The following is a 12,213-nucleotide window of genomic DNA, read 5'->3' on the forward strand; positions in this document are numbered from 1 at the left end:
TTGGAAAACATTCCACTTGTATGTTCTTGGCGGATAGTCTGAAAGCCTTACTGGGGTTTACTATATTTTGGGGCGACATCCCAGACCTGTATTGAGCAGTGAACTGAGTTTGTTCCTTCCGGTTTACTAAATTAACCAAGAATAAAATACGTTTTTCCATTGCAGTGCCAAAATATGTGCACATATGCATAAGACGCTGAATATAGCAAGATGTTTTCAGCAAGTACAAGGATTTTTGTAGAATCCGAGCAACTTTATATATATATATATATATATTGTTCCCAGACACGTTTACTGCAACTCTGGCACTGTTTCTAAAAGCTGCTTAGGAAATCACTTCTAGAGCAATGTCATGTTGTGGGAAGGACCTGCAACAAAGGGTTTAGTTAACAAACAGTAAAGACAGGAAGACTGAATGGCACGTGTGTGGAAACCCTTACAGAGAAACAAAATAATTGTCAACATCATAAAGGACAGGCACTCCCTAGCACGAAAAATCTAACACATTTCCTGAGCATCTTCCAGTTGTGTGGTGCAATATTTTTGTTACAACGCAGGGAAGCGCTAAGGGAGAAGTGGCCACATGCACTATGAGAATCAAGTAGTAAGAACAGCAGAGAGTAATGGTAATTTCATTGCTGTTTGTCTTTGCACACAAGAACACCGGAAAATAATGTGATGCACCACTATTAAGTAAGCACTGGCTCTGCTTTGCTCGTACCTTCTGACACAGGGTTGTAGTCTTCTCCGGAGGTGGCCGAGCCGTCCTTTGTGTGCACCCTCACAATGGAAACCTTTGAAGTGTCTCCAAGGCGAAGGACAGGAATTTTTACAACCACAATCTGCCCAGGTTCCTTGGGTTCACTGACACTAAACTTGGTCTCTCCAAACTTGATGATGGCCCCTGTGAATTCAGAGAAAATGGTTTGAGTTATGTGCTGCAGTGCCACTCTGAGGACAATCATATAGGGATGATTATTATGGTCTTACTGTCTGAGTCATCTTTGATTTTGATTACAGTTTCGTTTTGTTCACCAATAGAAGCTCCAAAGGGTGAGTCGCTTTTCGGAGTACCAAGAACCAGGCGCAGCTCTTCTTCTTCCTCGTGAATAGTATCGTCAACCAAAACAAGGATGCAGGGTTTCTCCCTCTCACCTAAAACCATCACATAGAATGATGAATACCAGAAGTTTGGCTTACTTTATTGATATATTGAAGAAATTATACATTTGGGACCCTGGGTTATAAGCAATGGAGAGCTTTACAGAGAACAACATGTACTCCCACAACAGAGAATTTGAAAGGAAAAGCAGGAGCAGGATGGGCAGTAAATAAGTTTAGCCAATTGTCAGACGTGAAGGTGATGATATCTTGTGGGTAATGTCCTGAAAACCTGTATTCAGATTGTGTTGGCCCATTAAATGTAACAACTGTTACTGGACCAACAGAGCATTGGATCTATGTTTTGTACAGCCCAATAGAGAGGCCAACAAGTTGAAAGTGAGACCAAGGTCTTTGAGGGAAGGCTAATTTCAAGGTTTTAAGATTTAAACTACATCATAGTGCAGTACACCCTTCATTCCCCTGCTGTTGTGCCAAAAGGTCACATGGATGACGTTAGTCGACAGCCTGAAGAATGATATACATTGGTTGCTGCTTGTCTAGAGGTGTTGATTGTTAACACTTGAGTATCCCCTGTTGGCATATGCATGTTTGTGGTGCTCTGGTGTCTCCCAAGATGCACACTGCTGGATCCTGAAGCAATGACTAATGAACTGCTTCAAAAGAGATTAATTATTTCCTCTTTCTGGGAGGGTTAAGACCTTCCAATGATACTCATTTTAGCTTGATTAGCTGCCCAGGAATACATACACAGTTCTTGTGTAAAAAGCAGAATTATTGAGTATATATATGCAGCGCCAAGTCATTTAGGACCCAGTGCATAAGGTTGAAAAATTAAAAGCGAGAAATTAATTTTAATACAATTACTCATTCCTTCGAAGCAAATCTATCACTATTCAGGGATTTCCAAAACTATCACCAAAACCTCCAGTCAGATCTGCCTTCTAGTCTGGTCCTATCCTGAAATTTGATGTTGCAGAAATTCAACCAAATGTGAATTTGTAAATATTACTAGCAAAAATAAATTTCTGCCAAAGGTAATAATGTGAATGGGGTTAGCAATTTACCCAAATCAAATTTTCTGTGCGCCCAAATAAACTTGGGCGCAAAAAAACGTTTTTGAATAGGCTCCATTAATAGCAAGTAGACTTTTAACCACTGTCTAAGAAAAATACTCACAGGAAAGACACTGTTACCTGGAAGAAACGTGATGATGGAACTGTCGGTGTTTGGACGTTCTTCGAAATCCATCATTACCTGTGCAGAGCCTTGCCTGGAATAGCATCGTACTGTAGATTTGTAGTTGATATCCCCAGTCCGGTACACAACTGCTGTAATCTGTCCATCATTTTCATTGCCTATGTAAACTGGTTCTTTGAACTGTACTTTAGGCACTGCAATAGAAAACACAAGTGTTATAGCACAACTATTACTACTGCCCCAAACACCATGAATCTTCCCAAGTTGAACCATTTGAAACGTGGCTAATATATTATTTCTCTAATGTGTACACATAGGTTTGTCCATCCTGCAATGAAAATGAATCAATCAGTACTCCACAAGCTCTATAATATATTGTCTTTTATTCTATACAAAGGGAACCTCAACACCTCCAAACCTGTTAATTTGCTGACAGAAAATATACTTCTTATGTATTCATAATTTCTTCACCACAACTCAACTTCTCCTTCTTCATCTGCCTTCCTGTTAATTGCCAGAGCTAGTGGAATAACACAGTCCCTGTAGTACAGGATGCCACCTCCTCATACGGGCCACACCCAACAGTTCAACCACATCATAACCACTGGAAAGAGAACAGAAACTGACTGCCCCTACAATAGAGTGCAACAAAATGGCAGCCGTAAGCAAGCTATCATTTCATCTAACGCATGCAACACCTCTTTTCCATTAAAACTGATAACCCTACTTACTGGTTTTAGCCCAGACGCACACTTTATTAAAAATATGGTTCCCAGAAAGTGGACTCAGGTAAGGACATCCTCCTTTGGTTCTAGGAAAGAAAGGGCATTAGTCTGAAATGCACTGCTTTCCAGAGCAGGGCTAGTTTGAATTAACTTGCCAGAATAACCATATGAAGACAGACCACATGAAGTGGACATAGGTAGGCGCAAAGCTAACAGGATCCCTTCCTTCATTGCTATCAGTTGTAGTTCAATGAAAGGCAAGGGATGTCACAGTTTTCACATATAGTGAGACTCTCCTGACAGGTATAGTAGCTATGGGGTCTTTTTCAGAGTGACAGACCCCTCACTTCAAGGATACTTAGGAGGTTGACATTGGAGCCATAGGAAGTTTATTTTCTTTTGTACTACAGACAGCACACATTCAACTGATTTGCCTCTGTGTCCCCTTCTAAAATGTCTGGAGAAACGACAGCTAAATTTCAGGGAGGTAATTTGAATTGTTCAATAATCTGATCTTCTGGTGGTGAAGAATTACAACTTTGCATTTAGCACATTTCTTTACAAAAACCTTCAATGGGTCATTCATACAAAAGGACGTCAATATCAACACACAGTGTACTATTGGAAAATTCTGGACTTTTCGTTTCTATTTTTCATATTAATATTTCTGTAAAACAAGACATGTCCAGCTTAGCACTTTTTCAACTCTTTTCAAAAGAAGACTCTACATTTCAAAACTACTGTTCATCTAACACAAGTTTGTAATGTTGTTTATCTGGTTAGTTTGTGCTTCATTTATAGCTAAACAGTAAACATTGGCACAAGCACAGAAATGCAAAAGAGGGTGAGGGATTATTTTAAGTGACCCCAATTAATATCTGTACACAAGAGCATCACTTTACTTGCCATCTAGAGCATATATGTCTTCATTTGTAGGCAGACAATCTAGGGAGAGCTGTTTTGTCCTACATAATTTATCTAGTCTATTTTTTCTACATTCACAAGCATATAGTTTCTTAGAAATTAAACTAACTGCCTTTATTCAGAAAAATAGAATTCATAAAATAAATGTTGGAATATAAATAACTATGAAATGTTGGGTGTTATTATATTAACGAAGTGAAAAAGCATAATTATATACTATTGATCCCACCCTTTCTCTATATGGTTGACAAAGTCACGTCTTTAGTGACAGTGCTGATGGATATGATCAACTTTTCAGATGTTTCCCTTTGCATCCTTGAAGAATTTGTATACCCACAGCTTCTTGGTGTGAAATTATTTGTAAACAAAATCCATTGACTGGGGACAGAATTAGGTTGCGAGGTGGTGGAAAGTTCATGAATAATGTTTATTTGATACTGCACCATTGTAATAAACACTGTTACCAATCGAATTATCAAAATGTAATGGATTTCTGTCTGCTCATTCACTAACAATAATCTGCCAGACACCAAAGAGGTTGATCCAAAAGTCCCGAAAAATGTAATATCTAATTGTAAATCACAGGGGTGTTTGGTCGTATGACACAGTGAATTTTCTTTTAACAATTTGAATAAAAACATGTCTAGATGGCAAACCCTCATACAGCACATCGAAAAGGCTGCTCTTTCTATATCTGGTCTGCTGTCCTGCAAATAGTATATTTCACCCGTTGACTGTTGCCTACAACAACATAGAAAGTAAACAACAGCTGGAGCTGGACACTTTACTCGTGATTGTCAGTGGACATGTGCTGTTTTTATGGAGCTTCTTAAGGCCGATTCACTTAATGGCATGTGTAATTAGACACATCGTTGAGGAATTAAGCTGTGTTAATTCCAATTAATGTTGAATAACTTGTAGCCCAACAGCATGGAGTTGAAGCTATTATTTTCAGGTTGATTATGTGTTTTTCTTATCGGGCATCATTACAGTACTATTGCCTATGGAGTCAGCCAGCAACTGCCTGTATTCGCCGTCACCTCACATATATGCTCAAATTGTAGATCATGTTTCATAAGTAAATCAAAAACAACGAGAAACATTACTGACTAACCCCACTAATGCTATCCTTGAAAGTAATGCACCCCCATTGTTATTGGTTCTCTCCTTCCCATTCTCGTAAGAGTGAGGTGTCTAGGTTGAACAATACAGGTGCTCTGGACTGCATACCAAGCAGCCTGATGACTGCCCAGTGCTTGAAATTCCAATGAATGAGCTAAGTATGCTTTTTAATTTGCGGGTCTTTGACTGGTTTTCTCATTAAAAAAATCACAATGAAAAGATAAGAAGTCACGTTTAAAAAAAATACATGCCCCAACATAATACAAAGACTAACTGCTATATGGGTATATTATGCATATTTGGACTTTTTACTTATGGGACTACATTCTGCTTAAAGGCATAACTGAATCGTGGAGTTGCAGAGATTTTGCACAATCAGTGCCAAGTAACTTTGTTCTGAGGCTGAGGTTCAGAGGCTGTTCTGAGGCTGAGTAAATAAAGTCAGACAGTACTGCCTTCAAAGAGGTAAAACAGTGAATATCGCTCTCTCTCTCTCTCTCTCTCTCTCTCTCTCTCTCTCTCTCTATATATATATATATATATATATATATACACATGTGCCATATATATGCCAGGACTGTTCTCAAATTCTCTTTACTTTCTATTTTCTGCTCCATAAAGAGGAGAAAAGCATACAACACAGATGGGTTTGTATCTTTGACTCCTGGGTGCCCATTCTTGTTCACTGCAGGAGGTTTCCTTTCCCAAATGTGATCTCCACCTTCATGCATTCAGCTTTCCCTCAGTTACAACAGAATAGACCTTCTCAATGTCAGTGGTTTTTTTGTATGACATCTGTCTGGTTATCATAAACCAACTACGCAGTCAGGAGTTTTGAAAGTGTCATAAACGGGAAACATCTCACAACATTTAGGTTACAGATCTGAAAGAACATTTGATCAGTGAATCAACAACTAAGCAGGAGCTGTTGAATTTCTCGCAGAAGAACACCTTTGCAAGTAAAATCAGGGTCACGAGTTAGGCCCAAATCCATAAGCATACTCCTTTTCAACAGCAAGCAACATTTTAGACCTGTAATGCAGGTCCCTGGTATGAGAGGACCCCATAGTTCAGAGGGGGGCATGTCTGTCCATTTCTTTGGAAATAAGTGAGGGGATAGACCAAGTCAAAATTTAAATACCCCCATGACCAAATTTTGCAGGCGCGCTTTCATCATTTTGTGTTATAAAATTATATAAAAGTTGAATCAGGATCCATAGAAGCAAACAAATGCCTTCTTTTGTTTTCTGAAACACAGCTCAGGCTAAACGGAGCATTTAATCCAACCCTAAAAGAGAATGATAGATATGGTCAAAGTGTCCAAACTGGTGAAACTAAGTTCCCTAAAATGACAATGAACACTTCTGTTGACAATGCAGTATTTGAGATACATATAGATGTTGTTGCATTTGTGGCTTTGGGAGAGATGTTCTACAGTATCTTCTCTGCATTTCTGTAGTTTTGTGGAAAGCTAAGCTTAGATGTTTTCGCCCAACGTTTGAAGATAATACTGTGATACATTCTTAAATTATTAAGAAAGAGGATTACTCGTGCAAACAGTATCAATTTGATTACTAACTTTTTTAGTTTTTGTAATTTAGGCAGTGTACTCGGGTTTCACAATTATTAAGAATGTTGGTATTATCTTTAAATGTTTTTACTCTTTTAAATGAAGATGTAACTTTTATCATGTAGTATGTTTGGGATTTTTCAACATTTATTAATCAAATATAATAAACATTTTTCCAATTTGAGATCCTAGATGGAAGGTGGTATGAAAGATACCTGAAGTGGAGATACCTTCACTACATATTGGGAGTGTGCAGCTATAATTTGAATTGGTACACTGCTTTTCATGTAGCACACTTTCAAAGTTAGGGAGGGCTTTAAAAGTTTGGATAACAACTAAATTTAAGTAATCATATAGATTCAAAGGTATTCATACTTGGGAAATATTAAATGGGAGGCAGGAAATAACTATATGTTTCATCTAAATATGCCTCTTTGGGATGAAAAGTAAATCTAGGCAAACTGAGAAGTTAGAGGACTATCAAACATATGTAAACTCTTTTGATTACGTTTTGCTAATCATGCAAACAGCGTAAGTAGTAAATCTATGGTGCAGCTACAAAGATCCGTACCACTTCCCAGAGGTACAATATATCAATAAAGATTATTCCTTGGGCACAAATACAACATCAGAATTTCCACAACATTTTCAACAATAACTTACAGTCAGAGACAGAGTCGTTGATGTAAACGGTGGCTTTGCTTGGCTCTCCGAGGACAGCATTCATGGGCATGCGCAAAATCAATTCAAATTTCTCAACTCCCTCTAAGACTGGCTGTCCCAGGTCATCCAAAATGATTACACGGAAGGTCTGCATGTTCACGCCGGGGGCGAAATCCAGATTACGGCTAATGCCTACATAATCCACACCAGCTAGAAGGAAAATGAAACATTACATAAGTGGACTCAGTTGTTTCAAGCTACTTCTGCAGATCAGTCCTCACAAAGCATATAGCCACTACATTTTCTCATGCAATATATTTGCCATGTGGATGCACACACACACACGCTACAGTAGTGGTTTGAAATATTTTGGGGTGCATTCTTCCTCATTAGGTAACATTTCACTCATATTACCAACTATTATGCCATGGAAGGAGCTATCATTGTGTTTAACTGGCTGATCTCTAGTTTAGCACCTCACACTGTCTTATCCATGTCCAGTCACTGTACTGTTGAGATGCTGCTTTAAGGTACAGGAGGGCCAGCACTCACTATCCTTACTGGAGGAATTGGTTTGCTCATTGAACAACGTTTATCTACGGAAGTGGCTAATGGACTATGTTTTTTCATTCACTGTCCAATAGCTTTCTCTGAGCCATGCCTACTATGGCATACTAGTAAGCCTTCCCAAGGCAGGCTACTTTTATATTAACAGCCTGCAGGAGTTAAACATGTTCTACTATATTTATGGAGAAGAGAAACATTCTTGTGTTTTTTTTAGTGACACAGTTTAGTACTCTTCTTTTGACTTTAAAAAAGTTAAAAGATGAACATGCAGAGATTTTCCATTGGCTATGCACAAAAAGGAACTAGGCAAGTGATTATTCTAATGAATAGTAATACATCAATTGCTTTGCATTACAAAGACAGCATTACTGCTAAAGACCAAGTTATTTTGATGGACATGACATCTCCTGTAGTTTCCTAGTACAAGTCTTATCCCCAGTTGTAGACAGGATCTGGAATATTTAGCAGCATCGCTTCACCAGTTTCAGGTGGACTTAGGATAGTCAGAGTGGAGTAAGGAGACCAGAAGTAACATCAAGCATACATGGTACTGCTGGAGCGAGCACTGCTCTATTTTTATGCACCCCAGGGATGCTAAGGGCGGAGCCAGTAAAATATTTAAAATAAGTACACTATCCTCAAGAAGGGTAGAAAATGGTGACAAGGAATCTGTGGGTGCTGTCATATCCATCAGAAAGAACATTATGAAAGTTCTAATTAATATTTTCTTCTGTAAACTCCTTGTTTAAATAAATCCCAAAGCACCAGTGAAAGGATTTATGATACCACTTGATTATATGAAGGAAGTCTTCAGGACAGCATTGCAAAATTTAGATTGTGCTCTGTCTCGCTCATTGAGGCAATAATGCTGCACAAAAGAGTGCAATGAAGCCCAGGTAGCCGTCTGACAAATTACGTGGATAGGAATACCCGACAGCGGTGTAGCAGAAGCCAGTTTTTCTCATACTAAATGAGTACAAAAGCCAACTGACAGGCCCTTTCTGGCCATGTCATAACATTGGCTGATGCACCAAAAAATCAAAATAGTTTCCTGAAGCAGAGCCTTTCCCAGAGTGGTGCTGTCCAAGAAACCCAAAATATTGTCCTCAATACGAAACCTTTATTCCCTTGAATATGGCAACTCACTGTCCTACTAGGGCCAAGTTCTACTTATAAGGGTGATGAGCTTGAATGCCAGAAGGGAGATAACTTGTGATAAGTGAAGCTCCACTGCCGCCATGGGCAAAAAAAGATGATGACATTCTGGATGTTGATTTATTTTTGGAATGAAAAATTCTAAAGGGGACAGGGCCGAAAAGACCTGCAATCCTCTCTCTTTCACCTCAGCTAGCAGTGACTAGATAAGACATGTTATGTGTCACAAAATTTCAGTAGAGAGCTATGCAAGGATTTGAACTGAGACCCAATCAGAAATGTGAGCAGCAGGTTATGGTCCCATTGGCAAACAGCTTTTGGTGGAGCCTGGGGCAAATCATTATGAGGGGGCCCTATTCCTATAAATTGTATTGATCTTGGAAGAATTAAAACTTGAGAGGATCTACCATGGTTTAAATCTGTAATTTACAGGATGCACACAGAGATCTATAGCAGGCGCATTCACCTATTAATCTATAACAATCGCACACAGAGACATAGAGTGCACTTGAAAACATATGGAGCACCACCACAGAGCACTATATATGAATTCAAGTGATTGTACTAATAAGTGTGCATAAATATGTTATTCATACACTGCAAATGTCAACTTAGAGCTTATTTCCACAGCAACAAAATGTTCTTAATTATTTTAATTTGTGGCACCTTGAAAGTGGCCCAGCATCAATACATTACAAACACTCTCCCTTCTCTGCCCTGTTTCACTCCTAATCAAATGAACACTGAAATGGGTTTTGCTACACAAAACAATTGGCTTTGTCAATTTTTATTGATCTGGAGGAAGTAAGTGTGCACTACAATGTCACCTATGGGAGAATGTCAACATATTGTCAGCACCCACCTCTTCCCAGCCTCAAGAATTAACTTGACTGGCTTTTGCAAAGCACTTCTATGCCTAAAGCTGGAATCAGAAGGTCTCAATTAGACTTTGTCATATTCATTTTACTATGAGCCATTAGTTACTAATATATATTGTCAGTTGAAGTATGGGGCTCCAAGTGGCAAGAAACCCCGGGCAATCCCTATTTGCACCCCCCTTATGAAGGTCTGCTGGCAAACATTTGAGTGTATCAGTAGACAAGTATTCTATAACCCCTTAAGAAACCTTTGAATCACCAGCAACTAGCAAAGTGATCTCTGGCTAGGGACAATGCTACAAAATGATAGAAAATGAAATGGCTGTCAGGTACCCTTTAACAGTGCCTGTGGTCTGCAACTTTTCCACTAGAGATACCACAAATTTGAGAATACCTATGATCTCAATTGCAAAGGATCCAGAGAATAAGATTATTGCCATCTGGTGATGACTTCCCATTTTCTACTGTTCAAAGCCCTCACAGATGGAAGTCTGGCACATAAAAGCACATCTAGGATCGCCACTTGTAACCTAATTTGGCACCGGTGCTAGTCTCCAGGCTAGAAGGTGCTAAGGGGCCACGTTAGGTGCTGTATGTGACAGTCGGAGAGTGGATGAAGGATGTGTTTGATAGAGGAACATGCCAGGGCAACTTGCAGCTCAACTGCATGAGGTCTCGGTATCAAAGGCATGGAGCCAAGTCTGGGGTGATCAGATTAACACATTTTGTCATATGATGAATCCTAGGTACTCAGATGTAAAGCACTGTTTAGATAGGAAGTAGTATAAGAGACATTTCCTATTGAATAAGGTTTTAAATAGATCGACCTCCAGTTTCCCTGCCTCTGGAAATCACTCCTAACGCATTCTGATAAAGCTCCCTCTTGAGATTAATGAAGATAGGCTTGCTCCGGAGATCTGCCTCCCAATTCGGAGTCCGCACCAGACAAGCTTCTGTCTAAACAAAATGCTCAAAGGAGAACAGCTTCTTCAAAAATTAACTTTGAGCCCACACCTCTGTGTCTGTTTATATTAAACATTGTGGCAGTGTTTTCTGTGAAGGCTTGTTCTTGCAGATAGTGCAGCCTGGGGATAAAAACCTTATAGGCCATACCCACTGCTCTCAGTTGGAACAAGTTGAAGTGCATTTGTCACTTCCAAGGGTACCAAAGGCTAACTGATTTTCATGTTGCATAGATGAGTCATCTATTGTCACTGTCACTTGAGACATGGGGAAGCTCAAAACAGATCATCAGAAGTGAAGGTAGATGAATGCAATTGTTCGGGCTGACAGTATATTACTTTCCCTGTTGTCTAAACACCACCTGCAGCCTTTACATCTTGAATCATTCCTCAGGGACCAGGAGAACCTCCATAATCAAACACATATCTGGCGATCTGAATGTGCAATTTTTAGAAAGATGTCTCCATCTGAATAAGGTTATGAAACCTGTCTAGTTGTGGCAGTTCTCTCATGGACCATCTGTCCATGTTTCCCCACCAGACTCTGAGAAAGAGTCAGAGATGATTTCTCCCCGATGACTGAAACTCTCAGTTCTTGCAAAACAGTGACCACAATGTCAAGGTGTAACCTCACCAAGTAGAGGAAGGCTTCACAAGTCAGTCTTCTACATAGGGATAAAAAGGATATACTGGCTGATAAGCACAGCCAATGTCGTGATCGTCATCAACACTCTGGGACCTGATGACAGGACAAAAGACACAAGAGCAAATTCATAGTGTTCTTTCCTCACCACAAACATCAAAAGTTGGTTGTGGTAGCTCACAACCAAGATGTGAAAATATACATCTAGTAGTAGGATATCCTTGCGGGCAATATTGCGCTTTACAAATGCACAGAACACAACATAACATTCAGGTAGATAATCAAAGCATGTGGGACGTGGGGAAGATTGATCATCTTGAATGTCTCCTTTCACAAGTTTAGAAAACTCAGAAATACAAAATGGATCATAAGCTGTTTAGAACTCACAGATAGCAAATGGATCATAAGCCGCTCCCTTTATTTGTAACAATGAAGCATTTGGAGTAGCAATCCTGACCTTTGTGGCGAGGAGAAATGCTTTGTATCACACCAGTAGGAGGAGGCTTCCTTCGGTAAGATGTTTCTACCGGGGATTGCTGAAGGATTGTAGGGGATGTGTGGTGGTCTTTTGGGCAAGACAAGAGGACAATCTGAGTCTCTGACCTGTGGGACCCAGTGGTCTAAAGTTATTGCTTTAGTTGCTGACAAAAGAGAGTCATCTGGCCCAACAAAAAACTAGAAC

At 39.5% G+C, this 12,213-nt stretch overlaps 1 protein-coding gene across 1 annotated transcript in view; it reads right to left on the minus strand.

Annotated features, from left to right (window-relative positions):
• Window positions 1–12,213, minus strand: part of FREM2 (FRAS1 related extracellular matrix 2) — a 489,280-nt gene that overhangs the window by 111,274 nt on the left and 365,793 nt on the right. Inside the window, exons 8-11 of the mRNA XM_069205491.1 lie at window positions 7,327–7,536; window positions 2,319–2,516; window positions 991–1,155; window positions 722–904 (exon numbers count right to left, since the gene is read on the minus strand). Coding sequence (XP_069061592.1) covers window positions 722–904; window positions 991–1,155; window positions 2,319–2,516; window positions 7,327–7,536 — 756 coding nt within the window. The remainder of the gene's footprint in view (window positions 1–721; window positions 905–990; window positions 1,156–2,318; window positions 2,517–7,326; window positions 7,537–12,213) is intronic.

The sequence above is a fragment of the Pleurodeles waltl genome, chromosome 8 (assembly GCF_031143425.1).
Source record: "Pleurodeles waltl isolate 20211129_DDA chromosome 8, aPleWal1.hap1.20221129, whole genome shotgun sequence".
In the NCBI taxonomy this organism is placed as follows: Eukaryota; Metazoa; Chordata; class Amphibia; order Caudata; family Salamandridae; genus Pleurodeles; species Pleurodeles waltl.